The sequence below is a fragment of the Cervus canadensis genome, chromosome 14, assembly GCF_019320065.1.
Source record: "Cervus canadensis isolate Bull #8, Minnesota chromosome 14, ASM1932006v1, whole genome shotgun sequence".
Lineage (NCBI taxonomy): Eukaryota > Metazoa > Chordata > Mammalia > Artiodactyla > Cervidae > Cervus > Cervus canadensis.
In genome coordinates this window covers 11,097,400-11,118,953 of record NC_057399.1, presented here as the reverse complement: position 1 = coordinate 11,118,953, position 21,554 = coordinate 11,097,400, and the positions used below count along the sequence as shown (strand labels likewise).

The window sequence follows — 21,554 nt, the reverse complement described above, 5'->3', positions numbered from 1 at the left end:
ATCCATCGATGGACATGTAGGTTGCTTCCATGTCCTGGCTATTGTAAATACTGCTGCTATGAACTTTGAGGTGCTTGTGTCTTTTTGAATGATGGTTTTCTCAGGGTATATGCCCAAGAGTGGGATTGCTGGTATCTTTTGTTATGTTAATGAAGTGACTCTTGGGCCGTAAGCATGAGAGTTGATGGCCAGGAGAACCAACCTTGCAATCAGAGGTCTGGGGCTTTCAGTCCCACCCCTATGACCTCTCAGGAGGGGAGAAGGGCTGGAGGTTGAATCAATTGCCAATGGCCAATGATTTAATCAATCATGTCTGTCTCAAAGCCTCCACAGAACTCCAAAGGACTGGCTTCAGGAAGCTTTGGTGAACATGTGGGGACTCCAGGGAGAGAGGGGAGCTTAGAATGTGGAAGCTCCGTACCCTGTCCCCGCGCATCTTGTCCGGCTGACTTCCTGAGTTACATTCTCTTATAAATAAACTGGAGCCCTAGTAAGTAAAATGCTTCCTGAATTCCATGCTCTAGCAAATTAATTGAACCCAAGGAAAGAGGGGTTCATGGGAATCTCCAATCCGCGCTTGTCAGTGGACTGACATCTGAAGTGCGGGGTGTGTGGTGTGGGGAGACGTCCAGTAGGACTGACCCCTGAAAGGGATCTGTCCCCATCTCTGGGCAGAGAGTGTCAGAACTGAGCTGAATTCTACTCCCTGCTGGTGTCTGAGAATTGCTTGTTGGCGTGGGCAACCCCCCTTCTGAGTAACACAGACATTAGAGTTGGGTCCAGGACATAGGGGAGGGGGAGACACACTAAGAAAACATCCAATGAAATGCCAAAGTCTGCAGAGCCCACAGCCAAGCGAAACAGTCCCAAACGCCCAGCTTCCTTGCTGGGGCCATCAGGGCTGCTGCTCCATCACCCAGGCAGAGTCCAGGCCGGTTAGGAAGGTCAGTTTGGGTTGGTTGTATCACGGGTGTGAGCCTGACCTCTGGTGGCTACTTTGTTAATTCATTTGAAGGCTACGTAATTACGGGAACACTTCACGTTGTCCTCACCGCGGCCCACCACACGCAGCACCTCCCCGCAGGTGTGCACGGTGGTGAGAGGGTTTCTTACAAAGATGCTTTTACAGTTTAATCCTCTTTGGGGCTGTTCACGCCTACCTTCCAACCTTGCTTATGCTGTTTCTCCTTCCTCCCTCTCCAAACGTGAGCCCATGGTCTTGGAGCCCTGCTGGGGACCCAGCTGCTGGGGGACCATCCTGGAGGGACCTTCCTCCTCCAGGATGCGTTCTCTGACCATCTCAATCAAGCCATCTCTGGCCTCTCTGAGCTCGTAGCACCCATCATACCTTTAGTCTTGCCTTGTGGTAGCTGTTTGTTGGCGTGTATATAATGAAGTGGGTCTGATTTTCTGTCCCATTATGTCTCCCATAGACCTCCAGCATGTCTGAGCTCGCTCCCTGCATCCTCACCACCAGGCACACAGCCCTCAGTAGCCCCTACCGGGTGGACGGTACACACCCGTCCCCACATGGGGCCTTCAGGGCGGCAGCCCAGGGCAGTGATGCCGGCCTCCAGGATGAGGAGATGAAGGCCCCTACAGTAGAGGGAAGCGCCCCAGACCCACAGACCGTGGCAGGGCTTGACCTTGGTTCTGGGTCTTTCAGCGTCAAAGCTAATTCCCGTTCTTCTTGAGGAATGAGCGGGGCACCTTCAGAAGCAAGACAGACCCAGCCCTCTGAGCCAGGCTGCGACTCTGGGGGCGTGAGCAACAGTGGACCCCTCAGCGCCGAGCAGCGCCTGGGTCCCCGTAGGAGCTCTGCAGATTCGTGTGCTGGGGGGATGCACCAGCGGAGACGAGACAGGCTTCTGTTCCCCACCCCCACCCCACTCCCGAGTATTGGTACTAATGATTTTTACTCTTCCCCCCGACATCCAACCATTCCCTAGTATCATGGGGGAGATTAGGATAAGGAAGAGACAGCCACAATGAAAGGAGACACAGGCACCGTCAAGGCTGAACTCAGAGGCAGCCCTGACTGCAGAGGCATTCATGCCCCAGGAGAGAGGTGTTGACTTGAGGTGAGAGTGGGCAAGTGTATGCAGTTCTGAATTCATTGTTCAGCTACAGACACCAGGGCACTTTCGTTTCCCTTAATTAAATAAAATATCATATAATAATGATTCTCTGATTTAATGTTCAAGGGGCTCTGGTGAAGGCTGGGGATGAGGAAATTCATTAGAGGGAGACTGTTCACTGTCAACTGATTTGCTCACTCTTATTAATTTTTTTGCATCATGCATCTCTAGGGGAGAGGGGAAGGCAATTTTTTAAAGACAGGATTCGTTTCACCCTAAAACTTGAAGAAAAAAATTCATTTTGACTTAAAAAAGAAAACCACCTTTGTTTGTTTAAGATGGAAAGTGAACACCTTTGGGACTGAACACTAGCTTTTTGAGATCTTCCTCAAGCCCAATTATAACCCAGCTGATAACAGAAGACTGAGATTCAGGCCCACTTCTTACAGCATAATTCCAACCTCTTCTGATGACACTTAGGGACGTGGCCAAAAACCTACCTGCCACTAGAGCTCTCAGCCAGCACTGGTCACTGTTCCCCACGCACAAACTCCATTGCCCTTCCCCACCCTCTTCCTTTTGCGTGCTCCTTGCCTAGCCTGGAGTCTCCCACACTCACTTCAAGCTCAGATGGCACCTCTTCCAGGAAGCGTTCCTTGATGTCCCCCTACGTTGATCACAAAGCAGACACCTTGTACTGTGTGGCAGGATGGCAGCCCTGTCCCACTCACCCCCACTTGAGTCTCACCTGAATGCAAGGCCCAGGTCGCACACACCTTCACATTGCCAGCGTTTGCACTCTTCTGTTCTCCGGAGAATGCTATTCTGTGTGCATGTGGGAGGTAACAGAAGGCAAACCTAAGTGAATGAGTTAAACAGTGAAAAGTAAAAGTGCTAGTAGCTCAGCTGTGTCTGACTCTTTGCAATCCCGTGGACTGTAGCCCGCCAGGCTCCTCTGTCCATGGAGTTCTCCAGGCAAGAAGAGTGGAGTGTGTTGCCATTCCCTTCTCCAGGGGTTCTTCCCAATCCAGGGATTGAACCTGGGTCTCCCACATTGCAGGCAGATTCTTTACCATCTGAGCCTTATACAGTGGGAGACTCCAGTTCAGAGGCAGCGAGAAAGTTCGGTCAGGCAGTAGATGATTAGTGAGGGCTTGCTAAGAATTGCACGCAAGATGACCAGGCAGGACTGTAACCACGGCCCAGATGTGAAAGGTAAGGAGGATTCTGATGAAAGCAGCTGATGTGGGAAAGCAGAAAAAAAAAGGAGGGAGGGTATGATATATAAGGAATGATGGAGAAGTATCGGTGGGACATGGACCCACCTACAGCAGTTCCAAGCACACAGCCCACAAAGCCTGTCCCTGAAAACAGTCATTTTTGGAGTGTGGGGGTTATGTGACATCATCACATGTATCAAAATAGGGTAGGACACAAAGGCTCCGAGGGAGTCCTGTTTCTGAGTGGTAACTCACGGCACATATCTGTTTAGCCTCGGACAGGTCCTGGGCTCTCACAGTGGAAAAGTGATTAGGTAGGAACAATCATATTAATCTACGCTTTTGGTTTGGTGGAGACTTCACACAGTGTAACATCATTACTTTCTGTACATCATTGCAATGCTGAACCCAGCCTCCCGCAGCCCTGATGCTGGGCCCTGTCACCCCAGGGCTCCATCCGGCCTGCTCTCTGGGTCCACATCCCGCTCTCACCGGGCAAAGTTGAGGTGATTCACCCGATTTTGCTGAACTCGCTTCTCAGCAAATGCATGATGCTGTTCTCCAAAGGAACAGTCTCCTTTTCCTCTGACATAGTTTCACTAAGTGTCTTCCCAAGCCATCTCCCAATCACTCAGACCCCAGAGGGATTTACCACCGACTTGGACTCAGAGTCACTGTCATGGGGGGCGGCGCGGCGTGCTGCGTAGGGAGGGGACGTGAGCCAGTCCCCTAGAAGGCCCAGCCTCCAACAGACAGGCACAGCTTCCCATTTGTGATCAGTTTCAGTGCTGACTTTATTCAAAGAAGGGGTTCCAACGTTTTAAAGTTTGAAAACCACTGACGTAGTTTCACTCCCTTCTTATTCACACGAGGAAACTGAGGTCCAGAAAGTGAAATGGACTCTTGCTCAGGGTCACCCAGCAAGATAGGGACGTGTTCCCAAATGGACCTCATGTTTCTGGAGTCCCGGGACAGTCCGCTGCTGCGTACGTTAGGGTGATGCCACCCCAACATTTCAGATGTGGAATAGCCAGGCTTTAAAGGAATAAAATGCAATTTCAAAAAGACTCCAAAATGCAGTGCTCAAAGTGAGCGTCATGAGAGTGTTGGTTTAAAAGCTGAGACAGACCTTGAGGAGAATCCCTGAAACCCGTGGAACTGGTAGCATCTTCCTTCCCACAGTTACAAATTGTTCTGAGAAGTAGCACCATGGAGTGGAAAGGGTGCCAAAGGGGACCAGGCGCCCTCAGCTCCAGTCCCTCTCAGAGGCTTTCAGACCTCAGGCAAGCAGGGTACTCTCAGAGCTGGGTTTCTTCATCTGTAACGGGGGAGGGACATCAGTGAGCATCCTACCTCCCATCCCAGAGATGGGAAGTGACCACAGACAGAGAAGTGTTTCATGAAATTTAACAACTAGCCACATGTGAGATCCAATTTTGATTTTAAAGTATTTTACTCGTCACCCAGGGGATCTATTTCTTTAGCCAGATATTAAATACTCTTCATCTTTCTTTCTTAAGAAAAAAGCAAGCAAGTTTTGTTTCTGGGTGACCTCAGAACATCTCTAAGTAAAATATACTCTACTAACTCTAATTCTACAGCCCAGAGAGAGCAATTGACTCCTTTTTTTTACAATCTGATGTCCAAAAGCCAGGTTCCCACTGCCTGCTTGGTTAGAGAATGCTGGGCTTGTCAATAAGTGGGTATCTTAGTCCCCATGTACCTAGCCTCTGAGACTGGTTAAGTGTTCCATCTGGGACTAAACCTCTTTAAAATGGGAAAACAGCAGGAATAGATAAGTTATAGCCAGCTCTCCACACCCTCCTGTGAAGCAGTGCATTTGTCTTTGAGGGAATATTGTTTGTCAAAGAAGGCTAAGACTACACTTCTCATATTTTTTCTGTAGGACCTTCCTACTCCAGGGTGGCAGTGTTTGAAAGGACATAGGTTACATACAGTCCAAATAGCACATTCACAGCTGAAGAGACCAAGGCCCAGAGAGGGAGGGACCTATCCAGATCACAGAGCAAGTCAGAGGTCAGGCAGAGGACGGCAAGACCCTCCCCCTCCTCCTAAAACACACGCTGTCTGTCACAGAGCTCCACTAATCAACCACAGACAAATGAGGCAGAGTCACAGCTGACACACACTTCGGTCCAGCCCTGTAGAATTACATGGACTTACATGCGGCCTTCCCTTGGAGGGAGAAGCTAGAAAAGAATTCTCACAGAACTGTTCATTTCAAAAGTATAAAAAGGCTACATGCAGTCTGTTTGCCCTGCTAAAAACTACATCTGCATACGAATCTAGTTTGCATCTAACGTTTAAAAACATACAAAAGGGGTCATCTACAAACAGTTTTTCTAATTCTTCACAAAGTGAAATGATCCATGACTTGACTTTTCCGTCATCCTGTGATCAAGTTTCTAAGACCCTAGAAGAAAAGAGGGGAAAAAAAATTAGAGAAAAGAAGCCTGCTCTGTCATAGTCAACTACGTGTTAGATGGAAGGTGGGGGTAATGACCCTAACGTTAAATCTCTCCCCAACCAGGAGAGGTGCTGGTGGGAGCAGAGGTGCCTATGGGGATCCCAGAATTACATATGAGACCTATGGGTGGGGCATTTCAGAGAGGCAGATTCCAGCGTAATATGAGGAAGAACTTTCAGTTACTAGAAAAACCCACAGATGGTTTTTTGGTGGTACAGAGCTCTGTGTCCCCCGAGTTATGCAAGCAAGAGCCGGAAAAAGTTATAGGAAATATGGGGAAAAAATCCTGATACCTGACTTTCTGATACACATGTTTCTAGTTGTTGTTGTTTGTTTAGTCACTAAGTCTTATCCAACTCTGCGACCCCCACAGACTCCAGCCTGCGACCCCCACTAGGCTCCTCTGTCCACGGGATTTCCCAGGCGAGAATACTGGAGTGGGTTGCCATTGCCCTCTCCAGGGGATCTTTCTGACCCAGGGATCGAACCTGCATCTCCTGCATTGGTAGGCAGATTCCTTACCGCTGAGCCATATACATAACAATACACACATATAAAGAAGTAAAAGTATCAGGAGGGCGACTTTAAGAGCCGTCTCCTGAGTTTCTGTTTGACGGTTTTACACCTTGCACTTTTCCTCCCTGTTTCTAGAAGCTCTAATTACTTGCAGAGCTACACTAAGGGGATAGACCCACGAAGCTCAGACTGTCTCCTCTGTGCGTGTTTTCACATGGGTACCGTCAGGGACCATGCCTGCTCTCTCAGCACCCTCACCAGGCTGATTTGGAGGAAATGTTCCATTCAGCCTCCGAAAAAAAAAAAAAAAAAAATTGGTGGTCTCTTTCACCTGGACACCCCTAACGTTCATAGCTCTTGACTTGGCACGCGAGTGGGAAGCCCAGCGTGACGTATGTGTAGGACACACCAGGCTAGCTGCCAACTGTAACATGTTCTGCTCTTGGTCTGCGTTCCTCTGTTTCCCTCAGTTCAGTGTTTTCCTTCTTATTTATTATGCATCTTATAACTCATCTCAGCCTCTTGTGACAGAGGCGTACAAGCTCAGACGACGGGAAACACGCACGTGCGCCGTCACAGGCGGTCGTCTGGAGCGGGGAAGCGGGCTGCTCTGCGCTGACTCCGACCGACCACGGTCACGGTGCCGTGAGCCTGGGCCTCCCCGAGCGCGTTGGCTGAGTGGCACTGGTACAGCCCCTCGTCTTCCTTCCTCAGAGGGTCGATCTAGAAGTTAAGCAGGCGGGTTTACACAGTCATCCGCGACACAGCAAAACCACGTACTTAGTTCATAATGATCCTGAACACCTGCAGCTTTTTGGAATAAGACAGAGTTCACCCTCTTACTTCTCTTCTTGTCTTGGCTGCTGAGACAGTTAAACTTCCTTCTCAGTACCCTCCGTATCCTGGCTCTCATTTTAATGTTTCCTGCATCCTGCCTTTTACTGACAGGAACCTGGTCCTTTTATTGAAGGTGATAGGTATAGATTCTAACGAAAACACACGTGCGCTCAGTCGTGTCTGACTCGTCGTGACCCCATAGACTGTAGCCTGCCAGGCTCCTCTGTCCATGGGATTCTCTAGCCAAGAACACTGGAGTGGGTTGCCATTTCCTCCTCCAGGGGATCATCCAGACCTAGGGATCGAACCTGCGTCTTCACCGTCTCCTGCATTGACAGGGAGAGTCTTTACCACTGAGCTACCTGGGAAGCCCCTTAAAGGAAAACACTGCAAATTTAAAAGAGCAAAACAATACTGACCGTGGAAGGCCCAAAGTGCTCCCAATGGAGGCAGCTTTACAAAACAGTACCAAAGATAACCTCTCCTCTGCCTCTCCTTGTAACAAAGCGGGGGAGTATGTTAGATTTGAAAAAGTCACGGACCCAGGTGCATCCTGAGCCTATAAGCTAGGTGGAGAAGTTGCCAGACCTGGCAGAGATGGGGACAGAATCCGAAGGGCACACTGGAGACCCCATCTCCCAGCCCTGCAGAGCAGATCCATGGCGGCGCCCATCTCCCAGCCCTGCAGAGCAGATCCACGGCAGCGCCCATCTCCCAGCCCTGCAGCGCAGATCCACGGCAGCGCCCATCTCCCAGCCCTGCAGCGCGGATCCACGGCGGCGCCCATCCCACAGCCCTGCAGAGCGGATCCACGGCGGCGCCCTCCTTTCCTGCTTTCTCGCAGCAGAACAGCATCTCTCAACTGTGAGTCACCAGACCAGGGAGGGTTGATGCGCCCTGTGTCACTTTGACCCCATCATGGCTGAAGGGGAGCATCGTTATCCTCACATTACAGGAGACTCACCAGTAAGTCACAGACTGTTAGGGTCGCCAGTCATGGTCCAGTCCAAAGCCCCCTTTTCACGGCTGTGGACACTGGAGCTCAGAGAGGGAGAGTGACCCGTATCCCATTACTCCATCACCCGTTCAAACACAGGGCATTCCCTCTTCTCAGCCACATCGCTGCACGTGGCATAAAGAACCGCCCTGGAGGAGGATGGGAAGGTGCTGTCCACACCCCACCATGTCCCCCACCCTTACTACTCCTTTATCAGCCGTGGGGTCTTAGTCAAGTGTATTAGTTTTCTATGGCTTTGTTACAAATGACCACATGCTTACTGTCTTAAGACAACACAAATTTACTATGTACATGTCTTGAAGTCAGACGTCCAAGTGGGTCTCAGTGGGCTAACGTCAAGGTATCAGCAGGGTTGCCTTCTTTCCAGATGCCCTAAGAGAAGCATTCCAGAGGCTGCCTGTGAGTCCTTCTTGCATCCTCGAATCCAGCAATGGGAGTTCACGTCTTCTGACACTGCCATCTCTGCCTCTCTCTCCTGTCTCTCTTTTCTACATTTAAAAGACTCCTGTGATTGTATCAGGCCCACCCAGATAGCTCAGGATAACTTTATTAAGGTCAGTTGATTAATAATCTTAATTCCATCTGCAACCTCATTCCCCTCTTGCCATATAACATATTCACAGCTCCAGGGATTAGGACGTGGACATCCTTCTGAGGCCGTATTCTGCCTAGCAGTGGGACCTCTTCTGCTCTCAGGCATTATCCTACCTGCCCTGCTTTCCTCAGTTACCATAGAGCCCAGGCAGAAATGGACAAGAACATCTGAAAGGGGTAACATGTTACAGAAATATACAAGGTGCTTTATAAGAGCCAGTCAATAACAGCCAGCGAAGTGAAAGTCACTCAGTCGTGTCCAACTCTTTGCGACCCCCTGGACTATACAGTCCATGGAATTCTCCAGGCCAGAATACTGGAGTGGGTAGCCTTTCCCTTCTCCAGGGGATCTTCCCAACCCAGGGATCGAGCCCAGGTCTCGCACATTGCAGGCAGATTCTTTACCAGCTGAGCTGTGAGGGAAGCCCATGAGTATCAACAAATGAGATACTCACCAAAACCCAGGCGGTGGCCTCGTGGTCAGAAGGGCCTCCTCGGACATGGACGGCTATGTTGACGTGGTCCCCAGGCAGGTCCTCCATTGCCTGGGTGCCCGCAGGAGACCGTGTGACCTACAGAAGACAGAATAAGCAGGCGTGACTTAGAAAAATCATTTCTGAATAAGGACCACCCCACAGACACCCTCACTGTCTTCACCTTCGCGCTGACTTGAAGGCTGAGACCCTAGTACCTCATTCCTACGAAACATCAGTTTCTTCTTAAGCCTGAGCAGATGTACAGACAGCATCCCCTACTGGACAGCAGAGGTACAGACATCACCAGCACCAGAATTTCCTGGCCCTTCTCAGGGCTGCTGAGATAGGGGAACACAGGCTCTACCCATCTCCACCTCTCAAAACCTGAGCTGCAGGAAGATCTAGCTTTAGGATAGGATCGGATCATCTTCCACCAGCCAAGTCTTTCTGAAACCCAGACCCAGTCCAGGAGGCTCTAACTTCATCTCAGCTGACACAGGCTACATAAACAGAACTTCCTGGACAGCTGAGTGGCAAACAGCCACACCTCTTCTCTGGGGAGAGCTTCGGGGTAAAAGTTTGTTTTTTTTTTTTTTTTTTGGGGGTAAAAGTTTTGAATCATACATCTGGAGGCAGAGGAATGGAACATATTTTTTTGAAATCCTCCAATTCACATAAGAGATAAATACACACACTTAAAAACATTTATACCTTCCCCCAGCCACACACACACACACACACACACACACACACACACACACATGCAGAGAAGTTCTTGGATATAAATACCTTCCTCCACGTGACAACTGGGGTGGGCACAGCCCTCACCCCACAGGACAGGTACACCTGTGCCCCGGTGACATTGTGAACGCTCTGGGGTGGGGTGATGACCACAGGAGCTGGGAGAAAAAGACAAGGTAAGACAGGCTTGACCCTGGCCAAGCCCTTCACCTCTAAGATCCCCTGCCAGCACATAGCAGGTTGGGGCAGGTGAGACCTCCCCACATGGAAAGGATACACTCAGAGGCAAGGAAACCTAGAAGGGAGTTCTCCTTAGACCTGAAAGGATGCCTTCATCTCCTCCTTCATTGCCTCTGTTCTACCAACAGGAAAACAGGGATCCAGAGAGGAAAGACGACTTCTGTCTGTCACACTCCCTCCCAGGACCCCTCCCAGGACCCCAGCTGCCATCTGCTTACAGCTCAGCTACTCGGCAGGGTGGCAGGCTCCGGGAGGGGCTGGTGTCTTCTAACAGATGGGCTTTTCTCCTTCCGCATGGAGGGCGTTCAAAGAATAATGCCACAAAGCCCAGCTGCCCTCACCCCCTGCTGAGACCCCCTGCAGTTCAAGATGCTCATTTGCATATCACAGGCTCCACCAACCTCCCCATCCCCATCCTCAAGGGCAAAACTGCCGGCATGGATGCTGAGCCTCGCTGCTGCCGGAGAAAAGTAAATCAGGGAATTGGGCAACATGGTGCTAGGCTGCCAGGACTGACTTCACAGAAAAGACGGAGGGTGTGGGCTTGCCGGGTGGAATGGGGAAGCACGTGGCCTTTGAGTTAAGACATTCTTTTTTAAATGCTTATTTTATCATTTATTCGGGTCTTAGTTGTGGCACTGGATCTGCAGTTGCGGCATGTGGGATCAGTTCCCTGCAGAGGGATCAAACCCCCAGCGCCCTGCATTGGGAGAGTCACTGGGCCACGAGGGGAGTCCCGAGTTAGATGTTCCTAGCTGGCACCCCACGCTCGCTTGTCCCCCTCCCGGTGGCCAGCCCCCACTCTGTTTACGGGGCCTGAAAGAATTAAGCCCAGCTGCCTTGGCCTTCAGCCCCTCCACCTGGCCCTCAGCACGCTCGCCCGCCCTGCCTGCCTATCCTCTATTCGGGATGCACCGCAGCTGCCCATCCTGAGGGCCTGGGGGTGTGTCCTAGCCCAGTACCAGGGATCTGCCCACTTGGCCCCGCTGAATCCCAGCCTGCCTCACGGTGCAGGTGCTCCAGCTGAGGCCTGTGTGGTCTTGGGGAGGTGCGATCTGGAGGCCGGGCCAAGAGAACGCTCTCTGCTCAGGTCTGCTGTCTGTAAGACGGGGATGCGTGTGTGCTAAGTCGCTTCATTGTGTCCGACTCTGCAATATTATGGACTGTAGCCTGCCAGGCTTCCCTGTCCATGGGATTCTCCAGGGAAGAACACTGGAGTGGGTTCCCATGCCCTCCTCCAGGGGACCTTTCTGAGATGAGGATAATACCCCTCTGTGTCACAGGGCTGTTGAGCTGATTTTAGTACGTGTTGAGTGTGAAAGTGAGGGTTTAAGGTAACACAGTGTGCAAATGCGGGGCAGGGTAGGCCTGTCAAACCGATGACTCCGCAAAGAAACACACAACGAATAAGAGAGTAAACACATTCATCCCTGGGCGTCAAACTGCAGCGTCCACGACTCTTGGCACTCTGCCTGGTGATTCATGGGCATGCCCTCTGCCCGCCAGAGGCCAGCCTTGGAGAAGGAAAGGGCCTTTGCCAGCCGAGGTGAGGCTGCAGTGAAAAAGGAGAACAAAGGGAGACAGAAGGCTGGATGAAGAGCACGGAGGGAAGGAACGAAAGGCGCAGAAAGGAGACAGGTCTGGACCCTCTAGACAGACTAGGAAGCAGACCCTGTCAAGCTGATGCCAAGAGATCTCTGGGAAATTGTCTTAGAGCTTCTTGTTTCAAACTGGAGAGGCCCAACTCCCCAAAGCATGTGCCTGACGGTCTGTGATGGACTCATCTAGCCTCCACTTGCATGCCCCCAGTGATGGAGAGCTCACTACTTATAAAGCCAGGCCCTTCCATCCTTGACTCTTCTGGTAAGAAAGGTTGTCCTCACTTGGAGTTAAGACCTGCATCCTGTAACTCCCGCCTACTGATCCCAGGGCTGCCAGGAGCCCTAGAGAGCCCGGGTCACCTCAAATGGCCTCCAGTAAGATGAATACAAACCCTGCTCTCCTCACCCCAGGCTGCTTTCTACCCTCGCAGCCTGATCAGCTCACTCCTTCAGCTGTGACCAACTGAATGCTCTCTAAGCACCTCACCTCTACCCACAACCCCAAGTGTCCCCCGAATAAACCAAGGTTCCAGGCTTCTAACATCACCCGACACGCTCCAGCCACCTGCCAACCACCACAAAGAACCACAGCACCCCTGCTCTACGGCAGAGCCCCATCTGCAATGGACAACAAAGAGAGTCTAATTTATTCACATCCTCCTGCCAGCATCGCCTCCCCTGGAGCCCAAACCAGTCCTCAAATGGCTCGCTGTGGGAACAATCAGAACTGCATCTTATTCTAAAGCCCTCAATAGATTCCAAAGGGACACTCAATCAACATGTTTTACTTCCGTTCATGTAGAGCCATAAATTTTAAATGAGATTTCATCAGTCCCTTTCAAGCCTAAATGAGTAAGCCAGTAAATCACATTTCATCTCTCTCTCCTTGCATTCCCCTCTTTTTCCGTAACTACAGTTAAAGACCGTCTTGGAAATGCTGCCTTTGCCACTAGTTTCAAGCCAGAAAATAGCATTTCTTTTCCAAAAGAGCCCACTGCTTTTGGCAATAAAGTGACATCCAAGCTTTATTTTTAAATGTATACACAGTACATTCATTCTTTCTAGTGTACATTTCTAAGTTTTGACAAATGCATACACCGTGTAACCATTACCATAACTCAAGATATAGCAGTGTTCAGTTATTTCAAAAAATTTCCTCCTGTAGCTTAATCTAGTTTTAATTTAAACATATCTGATTTTAAATTTGGAGGTTTTTATCCATAATAGCTCTTTAAAATCAGCCATCATTATCACGATAGTGTGTGTGTGTGTACGCACAGTTGTGGCCAGCTCTTTGTGACCCCATGACTGTACCCCACCAGGCTCCTCCGTCCATGGGATTTTCCTGGCAAGAATACTGGAGTGGGTTGCCGTTTCCTGCTCCAGGGGATCTTCTCAACCCAGGGATCGAACCCAGGTCTCCTGCATTGCAGTCGAATTCTTTACCACTGAGCCACCTGGGAATCCCATCATGATAGTAATAATGCCACCCTTCTGCTTACAGGGTTAAGCCATTTGATCCTTCCAGCAATCTCCCCAGCTGCCATCTGAGGGAGCTAGCCAGGGTTAGCCGGCCTTACACAGCAGGGTGAGACTGTGAGCCCGGGGTTTCCGTCCCATAACATCCTGCCTTCTCCTGAGATGGCACGTCCATGTCCAACACCCTCTCATCTTCACACCAGGCATGGGAAGTAGGTGCTTTTAGCCCCACTTAACAGATAAGAAATCCAAGGCTCAGAAAGATGAAGCACCTAGGGGAGCAAGGATGCAAACCTAGGCACTCTGATTGCATTAATCCCACATGAATTTTAAAGGTGAAACATGTGTTAGCCGTATGGACTTCATCCCAGAATAAGAATGAGTTCCTAAGGTATTGTGTCGGGGGCCCCCAAGACAAGTCCCAGGATCAACGACTTGCTACAAGGACTCATGGGACTGGGCACAGTTTATTCACAGTGGGATTTATTACAACAGAGGAGACCCAGCAAACCAGCAAAGGGGAAAGAGACTCACGGAGCAAAGACTCAGGAAGTCAGGAGCGCGCTTTCAGGAGCCTCGTCCAGTGGAGTCACAGAGGATGAGGCACCTAATTCTCCAGCACAACCTGTGACAACACGTAGGACGGCCTCTACCAAGGGGGATCACTAGACCTCAGTGCTGAGGGCTTTTACTGGGAGCCAGCCCCCCAGGCACCCTCTGCCTGCTACAAACCAGAACTCCAGACTCCCGGAAGGAAAGCAGGCGTGCAGCATAAACCATGCCGTACAGTTCACATCCAGTGAGCGACTCTTCTCGATTCCGGAGAGGGAGGCAGCCCTCCGCACATCCAAATTCCCAGTGGGCCTTTCCAAGAGACAACAGTCTCAGGCCCGCCACGTTCACTCTTTTCTGCACAGAAATGAAACGCTCCCGACGTCACCCCAGGGAGCAGCTCTTGTGAAGACACCAGTAAGTGGGTGGTGTGTCCACATTTACTCTTTTCTGCACAGAAATGAAACCCTCCCGACATCACCCCAGGCAGCAGCTCTTGTGAAGACACCAGTAAGTGCGTGGTGTGTCCGTGATCGGGGCAGGATGCGCCCAGTCTTACTGCTCCCAGGGGCTCACTGAAGTCTGGCACTGGGGCCCTGCAGCTCGTGACTACCCTGGGAACTCAGGCGCAGTCCTGTCTCGCCCACACTCCAGTTTCCTCTTTAAAACGGGCCCAGGAGGCCACTCTCGCCCCGCTGCCCTCCGCATGGGCTCCTGTGAAGACAGTCACAAGAACTCCAGACGCACGGAGGGACCTGCAGCCCCCACAGGGTGTGCTACCCCAAGGCCAGTCTCTGCGAAGATGCTGAGACCCTCTACTGGCCTCTGGGGAGTGGGCTGTCGGTGGGCCCTTCCCCGGAGGCTCCAGAGGCCGTGGCCCGCAGCCCGCTCTCTGGAGAGCCCAGGGTATGGCCTCGCACCTCACCGCCGCCTGAGCCGCCACCCTCCGGGAAGAGCCAGGGCTCTCCTCTCCGCCGGCCTTTGGCAAGAGTCACGTGGCTTCCAGGAGAGAGGATGGCGCCTGCTCGGCCCCGCCCGGGAATCTGCTGGTTTTGTCTCCCTAGCTCTTCCTTGCTAAACACTTGCTTCCTTCTGCTCGTGTCAGCTACGGCCCTGGAAATGCTGGGATGGCACAAACGCACCCGTCAGGACACAGAATAGTCAGCCAGGCGTGCACCCTCAGAGGCAGCAGAGGGCGGGCAAGCCAGTACTGTGCGTGGGTGCTCAGTCGCTTGAGTCGTGTCCGAGTCTTTGCGACCCTGCGAACTGCGGCCCACCAGGCTCCTCCGTCCATGGGACTCTCTAGGCAAGAATACTGGAGTGGGTTGCCATGCCCTCCTCCGGGGGATCTTCCCAAACTGGGGCTCGAACTTGCATCTGCCTGCGTTTCCTGTATTGTAGGTGGATTCTTTACCCACTGAGCCACCTGGGAAGCCCAAACACTACCAAGGGAAACTCAACATGCCTGGGGGTCTGGCCGCCAACCACTGGGCAACCTGCTAACAATGTTCTCCTTATCTGCAAATGAGGATAATGACCCCACATCCTCCGGGGTGAAGGGAAAGAATGGATGTGACTGTGTTGTTAACCTTGTGGATCTATAGAAATGAAAGAGGTCGATATCATTACTATAGTGTGTGGGGAGCTGTGCCCCCACCCCGTGGACTGAGAATGTCCTTGATGGCTGGAATAAAAGATCTTCCCTAATGCCTCCAAGATTTGTCTCAAGTTAATGGCGCTTGGGAAGGAAAGAATATCAAAAGTCATCTCCCAGGAACCCATCTGCTCATATGGAGAAGCACACAACCAGAGGGTTTAATAATCAGCGCCCTGAACAGCCCTGATAATTTATGCTAATAGTCGCATTACATGTGGAACCAGACACAGCGTAATCCGGCTCCCTGCAGCGTGCGCCTCAAGCCCCCTCCCTCGGCATGAAAGGCTTTTGAGCACGAGGCCCCCTTCTTTGTCCCTCTCAGAAAGTGGTATTCGCTGCATCTCCTGGTTACCTGGTAACACAGGCCTTGCACAGACTGAGATGTCTAAGTGGAGCTGGAATTTCAACCAAGGCGAATTTTCTAAGATTTAGGATCTCAATAGCTCACTGATGCTTCAGGGGCTTGGTTGGCATGGTACCCCGTTCCTATCTAACGCAGCACGACCTCAGCCTGCTGTCTGCAGGATCCCAGCCTCCTCCCAGTGCTCGCAAACGATCAGGGCACATGGAACAGAGCAGCTTGTTAAAGTAATGATAACAAAGTACTACCACCACGACCAGCTTACTGTTGAGAAACGGAACCAACCCCTCGGTGCAGAATGAAGGCTCACCCCGCAGCACGGCACGCCAGTCCTGCCACGAGCCCGCCCCAGACAGCTCTGGGTCTCATCTCCTCCGCCAACCAGCCCACTGGGTATTGCCTATGGGTCCACTGTTCACACTTGCCCCAGGAGCTCCTACCTCCTTGCCGTGGTTTATGCAGTGCCTCTCTGCCCCTGCTTCTCAGCCCAGGAATTTTCTACCCATCTTTCAAGCTCCACTCAGCTGCTTCCCCTTGTGTAAGGCTATCCCTGATCCTCTGAAGAGCCATCACCGGGTGCTGGAACAGAGGCCCCAGCAGCAAGCCTTGGAGGGAAAAGGAAGGTGGATTCAGGCCGAGAAACTCTAAAGATTCAAAGGTTTGCAGCGCCTTCCTGATCGAGTTGCCAGCAGGTTATAGATACATGACTCCATCTGAGAGTCAGTACCTGGAGCCCCACCTCAGCCGGCAACCAGTCACGTGACTCCAGGAAACTCTCTTCCACCCGCCTTAGTTTGTCTTTCTATTAAGTGGGAGTGAGATCTGGCCAGGGTAGTTGTAAAAAAATCAAAAAAGCAGATGGAATGCAAAAGCGATTTCCGATAGCCAAAAATTACTTTTATGTTGGAACCCAGTGAGTCTTCAATGCATGTATGTTGATCACAGGATTGCTCTCATAATTCGAATTTTGGGGGCATTTCAGAGCATAGGAGGAAAAGTCCGAATTTAAGCCTGAAATCACTTCCCAATGCCCCTCAGAGGTGTTTGGGTATGAACACTTCCCACACTGTGAAACCTAGTATTTACGGAGGCTTCATCCCCTTAACGTCGGGTGCTGGCTTGCTGACGGCACAGGAGAGAACAGGGAGCGCTGACTTTATCGCCAATACTGAAGCAGAACAGCTGCTGCTCTGACTCGGTCTGTTTCCCGTCAAGCAGCGAGGTCCCCAGGGACATTGTTAAAAAGTGCTCCCACCGTGGTGTCTGAATAAAGGATGGCTTGAGGGCAGCATGGAATGAGGTGCCATTTTCCCTAGCTGAAAAGATCCCCGGTCCACACCTTCCTGCTCCACCAGGGCACGAGAGCAGGGGCCGCACAAACACGTCAGGACAGAAGGCGATGGGACGACAGTGCTGTGGTCTGGGGAGTGGCCAATGGCACAATCGCTGGTAGGGAAGGAAAGCTAAATTGTGGGGAGGCCTGACGCCTGCCATTCCTGGGATCGTTAAAAGCAGCTTCTAAATTACTTGTGTTTGGCTCCATAAACATCGTTACTCCCGGGGCCTGTGCCTGGAGTGGGCTCAGAGCCCACAGATCAGAGTGAAGGGGCTGTCACATTTACTTGTCATTTGGTAATTTTCAAAGAATTAGGGGTACAGGACCTCCATCTGCCCACACTCTGGTAACCATGGCAACCGCCACTTGCCTGACTTAACACTATCAAGCCCTACCCTGAAGCAGTGCTGAACAGGGTGCTGGGGACCTGGAAGCCAGCCAGGTTTTACTGGTCACCCTGGATGAGACCCCTGCCCCAAGGGTCTCCGTCTCCGTATAATAGCAGATTGGGTCTGAATGCCTTCAAGGCAGCTCTCTCTTAGAAACAGAGCACCAGTCCAGGGAGGAATCGTTTGAGAGCATCAGCAGTGAGTTGGTCTGGAGACCTGGTCAGCATTTCTCACGTCTCCTGCATGTGAAGTGAAAATGTTACCTGTCTGGAAACAAAGAAACTTGCCTCAGCAGAATTAACTGCTGAGGAAAGTAGATTGCAAAAATAGATGGCAGGAAGGAGAAGGAAGGAGACAGGGCTGTTTAAATGACACGGGCAGAAACATAGGTTCAAAGTGGAGGGACCTCAACAGTGACTCCACCAGGGCTGACACCGCCCCCGGAAGGGACCAGCCCAAAGCCGCAGCCAGGGAAGCAGCAGCCAGCTCTCTCCTCCACCGGGAGCCCTAGTGAGGAATAGCCAACAGTGACTTGCCTGTGCTCTTGGGGCTGTCTCAGACCCCTCAGTGGGCAGCATATTATTTCCAAGTTTCCATAGACAGAGGCCTTCTTGCCTCATGTCCAACAACCCATTGGGTCTCCTGGACTTGAGGGCATCTAACTGGGATTCTTGGTGAAAGATAATACTTACTAGAAACTTCCAAAGGCTGTCCCCCACCCCCAAGGCTTCCTTGTTGCAGCTGAAGTCATTACACTGAATGAAGCATTTAGGCCTGCTCTTGGATCTCCAGTCCCAGGCCAGAACCCCAGAGCTGGGCCTCCTTGGGACTCCCCTGGCACAAGCTCACCTATACTCTCCACTTCCCTCTCCAGGCCACCTAGACAAGGGGCATTTCTCCAAAATCTAATGGTCCAGCAGGGTGCTTGACTGGGCATCCCTATACTAATATTTTGGTTTATTTCTGTTTGGTTTTAAAACATTACTTGTAGAAAGTGAGCAAATATGGCACCCAGAGATGGCTTTATTGTGATGTTAATGAAGCTTGTGTTTTTAGGTCCCAAGCAATTAATCATTTTCTATTACTTTACTTTAAAGTGAAGTGAAAGTGAAAGTCGCTCAGTGGTGTCTGACTCTGTGACCCTAGGGACTGTATGGTACATGGGATTCTCCAGGCAAGAATACTGGAGTGGGTAGTCGTTCCCTTCTCCAGGGGAATCTTCCCACCCCAGGGATCAAACCCAGGTCTCCCACTTTGCGGGCAGATTCTTTACCCTCTGAGCCACCAGGGAAGCCCTTACTTAAAGTGGAACCCTCCAAATTCTATAAACTTCAGTCTTATAAAACCTGGGATTTGCCTCTGATGGCACCACAATCTCTTTGGAGCTTAGGTCTCCCAAGGTTTTACCTGTCCTGGGCGAGAGCTTCCTCAAGATTCCGCGAAGGGCTGGACTCCTCACTCACTGAACCCCGGTGCCCTGATCCCCAGACTCCGGAATCCCAATCTGCAGCTCCAGCTCCTCCTCATCCAGCATCTCCATCTGCTCTCCCTCTTCATTCAAACAACCCACCCCCGTCAGGTCCAAGGTGGGACCCCAAGGAGCTGGACCCAGTGGGAACACCCTGCTTCCCACACTCTGTCTTCCGGAGGCAAATATGCCAGACTTGCAAACAACTGTATCAATAAGTACTTAAGTACCAAAAGGGACAGCAGGCTCCCCAAAATTACGACCAGCTCGGTGACTGGTGGCTCCAAGGGCTTGGTAAGAGAGGGTACAGGATGTGGATTCCTGCCCCCCCCCCCACATCCCTCACCCCCGTCTCCTTGGGTAACTGGCCAGATGAGAAAACTGACCCCATAGGGAAAACTGGGGCCTGGGCAGAGCTGTCCATCGCTGTGTAGCAAGAGATCCTTCACCCCACGCCCCAGAGGGTCAGAGTCCCTCTTTTTCACCCGCCCCAGGATCGCGGGGCAGAAGCTAGACTTACCAAATTCGCAGGGGCCGTCGCGCGCCTTGTGCAGGTGGCCAGGGAGCGCGCGGGGCGCCTGGCGGGCGCGCAGGCGCAGCGCGCAAACGCTGGGGTACGACCGGCCGTCGGAGCCGCAGACCGAGCCGCGCTGCGCGCACACGCAGAGCCCGGTGCCCTCGGGCGCGGCCCCCGCGGCGCGGCTCGCACACACGAGCCCTGGGCCGCAGCGCGCGCCGGCCCGGCCCCCGCAGCTCGCGCCCTCGGCGCCCAGGCAGCGCGCGCAGCAGCCGCACTCGTCGCGCGCCACGATGCCAGGCACCGGGCAGCGCTCGGGCGCGGGACAGCGCTCTGGTCGGCACGGACCGCACTCCGGGTTTCGTCCGCCTGTGCTGCGGAGCCCGAGGCCCGCGGCTGGCGGCGGCTGCAGCACCAGCAGCAGCAGGAAGAGCCCGGGTGAGCGTGGCATGGTCCGCTCCCGGACGGCACTGGCGCCTCTGCTTCGCGGTTCTCTCTGCGCGCGCCGCGCCGCCACCCCGCCCGCCCCGCGACCGCTGATTGGCCGGGCCTGCACCGCGGGCGCCAGCGGTCGGCCGCCCGGCCGAGTCTAGCGCAGCGGGGTGGGCTGCTGGCCTGGCCTGGGCTCTGCGATGGAGGGATGTTCTGAGATCCGCCCTTCCGCAACCAGTGGGCTCTTGGAGATCCCGTAGGGGCGGGAACTTGCCCAAGGTCGCTCTAGTAGAGCAAGGATTGGATATACAATCTCCGGATCCAAGGCTGGCTCCAAGTACTGTGCCCCTTAATCCAGAAGGAAGCTCTTTTATTTTACTTTGCATTTCGTAGTTTCCTAAATTTTATTTTTTAAAAAGGAATATTTGGCTTAAAATGTCAAAGTTAACAAATGAATGTAACTATGAAAAGAGGACCTCCCTTCCACCTGATATCCCAATGCCCCAACCTGGTGTCAAGAGGCCACACCTGTTATCAGGTTCTTGAGTCTCTTTCCAGGAATTTTGATCTTTATAAAAGTAGGTATGATTGCATAGCCCCTCCTTTAAATACACGCCCAGACACACACGAATACCCTACACGTTGCTTTCTGCTTGGTTTTTCTACCCACAGTTATTTCCCGTAGTTACCCTGCCTCTTACCATCTCTGAAATCAACCTCTTGTACAATCAGTGGAGTGGAGTTTTATTGGCTCATTTACGCCCTTGATGCTGCATAAAGGCTTCGCAGGTGGCGCAGTGGTAAAGAATCCACCTGCCAATGCAGGAGATGCGAGACAGGTTCAATCCCTGGGTGCGGCAGATCCCCTGGAGGAGGAAAGGACAACCCCTTCCAGTATTCTTGCATGGAAAATTCTGTGGACAGAGGAGCCTGGTGGGCTACAGTCCATGGGGTCCCAAAGAGTCGGACATGATTGAGCACGCAGGCTACATAAAGTCATGGTGCATCTCACAGTCAACAGTGACTTTGGTTGTAATCAGATGGTGATACATTTTGGATTGTCCTTGGGCTTTTCAACTTTGCAGAGTGTTAAACGCAGAAAACTGAAGTTTTTTAACCCGTTGTTTTCAGTACTTTTGTTACTACAAATAATGCTTTGATGTCCTAGAGCACGTATCAATGTATCTGAGGCTTAGTGGGGGTATGCGTGTTGGAAAGATGCAGTGGAACAGGTTCTTTCCGTCAGCTATTCTGTTATTCCTGTGGCCCTGCACTTACTCAGAGTCAGACTCTGCACCATATCCATGGCCCAGTCCTGGCAGGGGTGCCAAACAAGAGACCCAAGAGAGTCTTGATTGCTGGAGTTCGTTGTGTGGCCACATGAAGACACTGGATGGAAGGAAGGACTTGTTGACCAGGCTTTATTAGTGGCTTTTCATGCCTTCACCCCCTAAGCCTCATTGTCTCTAGGAATCCTACTAAAAGGTGACTCACTCTATTACAATAGGAAAAACTGTGGATCTTGTGTTCAAAAGCCAATTTGAATCACTGTAG

General features: G+C 51.9%; 1 protein-coding gene across 1 annotated transcript; it reads right to left on the bottom strand.

Moving 5' to 3' along the window:
• Positions 1 to 4,074: 4,074 nt before the first annotated feature.
• IGFBPL1 (insulin like growth factor binding protein like 1) lies at positions 4,075 to 20,205 on the bottom strand. Its single transcript, XM_043486891.1, has 5 exons — positions 19,572 to 20,205; positions 10,017 to 10,126; positions 9,207 to 9,323; positions 6,868 to 7,025; positions 4,075 to 5,732 (listed from the first exon to the last, which is right to left on the bottom strand). The coding sequence occupies exons 1-4, from the start codon at positions 20,017 to 20,019 to the stop codon at positions 6,876 to 6,878; spliced, it is 825 nt and encodes a 274-aa protein (XP_043342826.1). The 5' UTR covers positions 20,020 to 20,205; the 3' UTR covers positions 4,075 to 5,732; positions 6,868 to 6,875.
• Positions 20,206 to 21,554: the final 1,349 nt, after the last annotated feature.

Excerpts from the sequence above, each read along its gene's own strand:
- IGFBPL1 (XM_043486891.1), bottom strand. The coding sequence starts at position 20,019 with ATGCCACGCTCACCCGGGCTCTTCCTGCTGCTGCTGGTGCTGCAGCCG. Across the intron at positions 10,127-19,571 it reads CGACGGCCCCTGCGAATTTG|CTCCTGTGGTCATCACCCCA; the intron begins GTAAGTCTAGCT and ends TTTTTCTCCCAG. Across the intron at positions 9,324-10,016 it reads CAGTTGTCACGTGGAGGAAG|GTCACACGGTCTCCTGCGGG; the intron begins GTATTTATATCC and ends TGTCTTCTGTAG.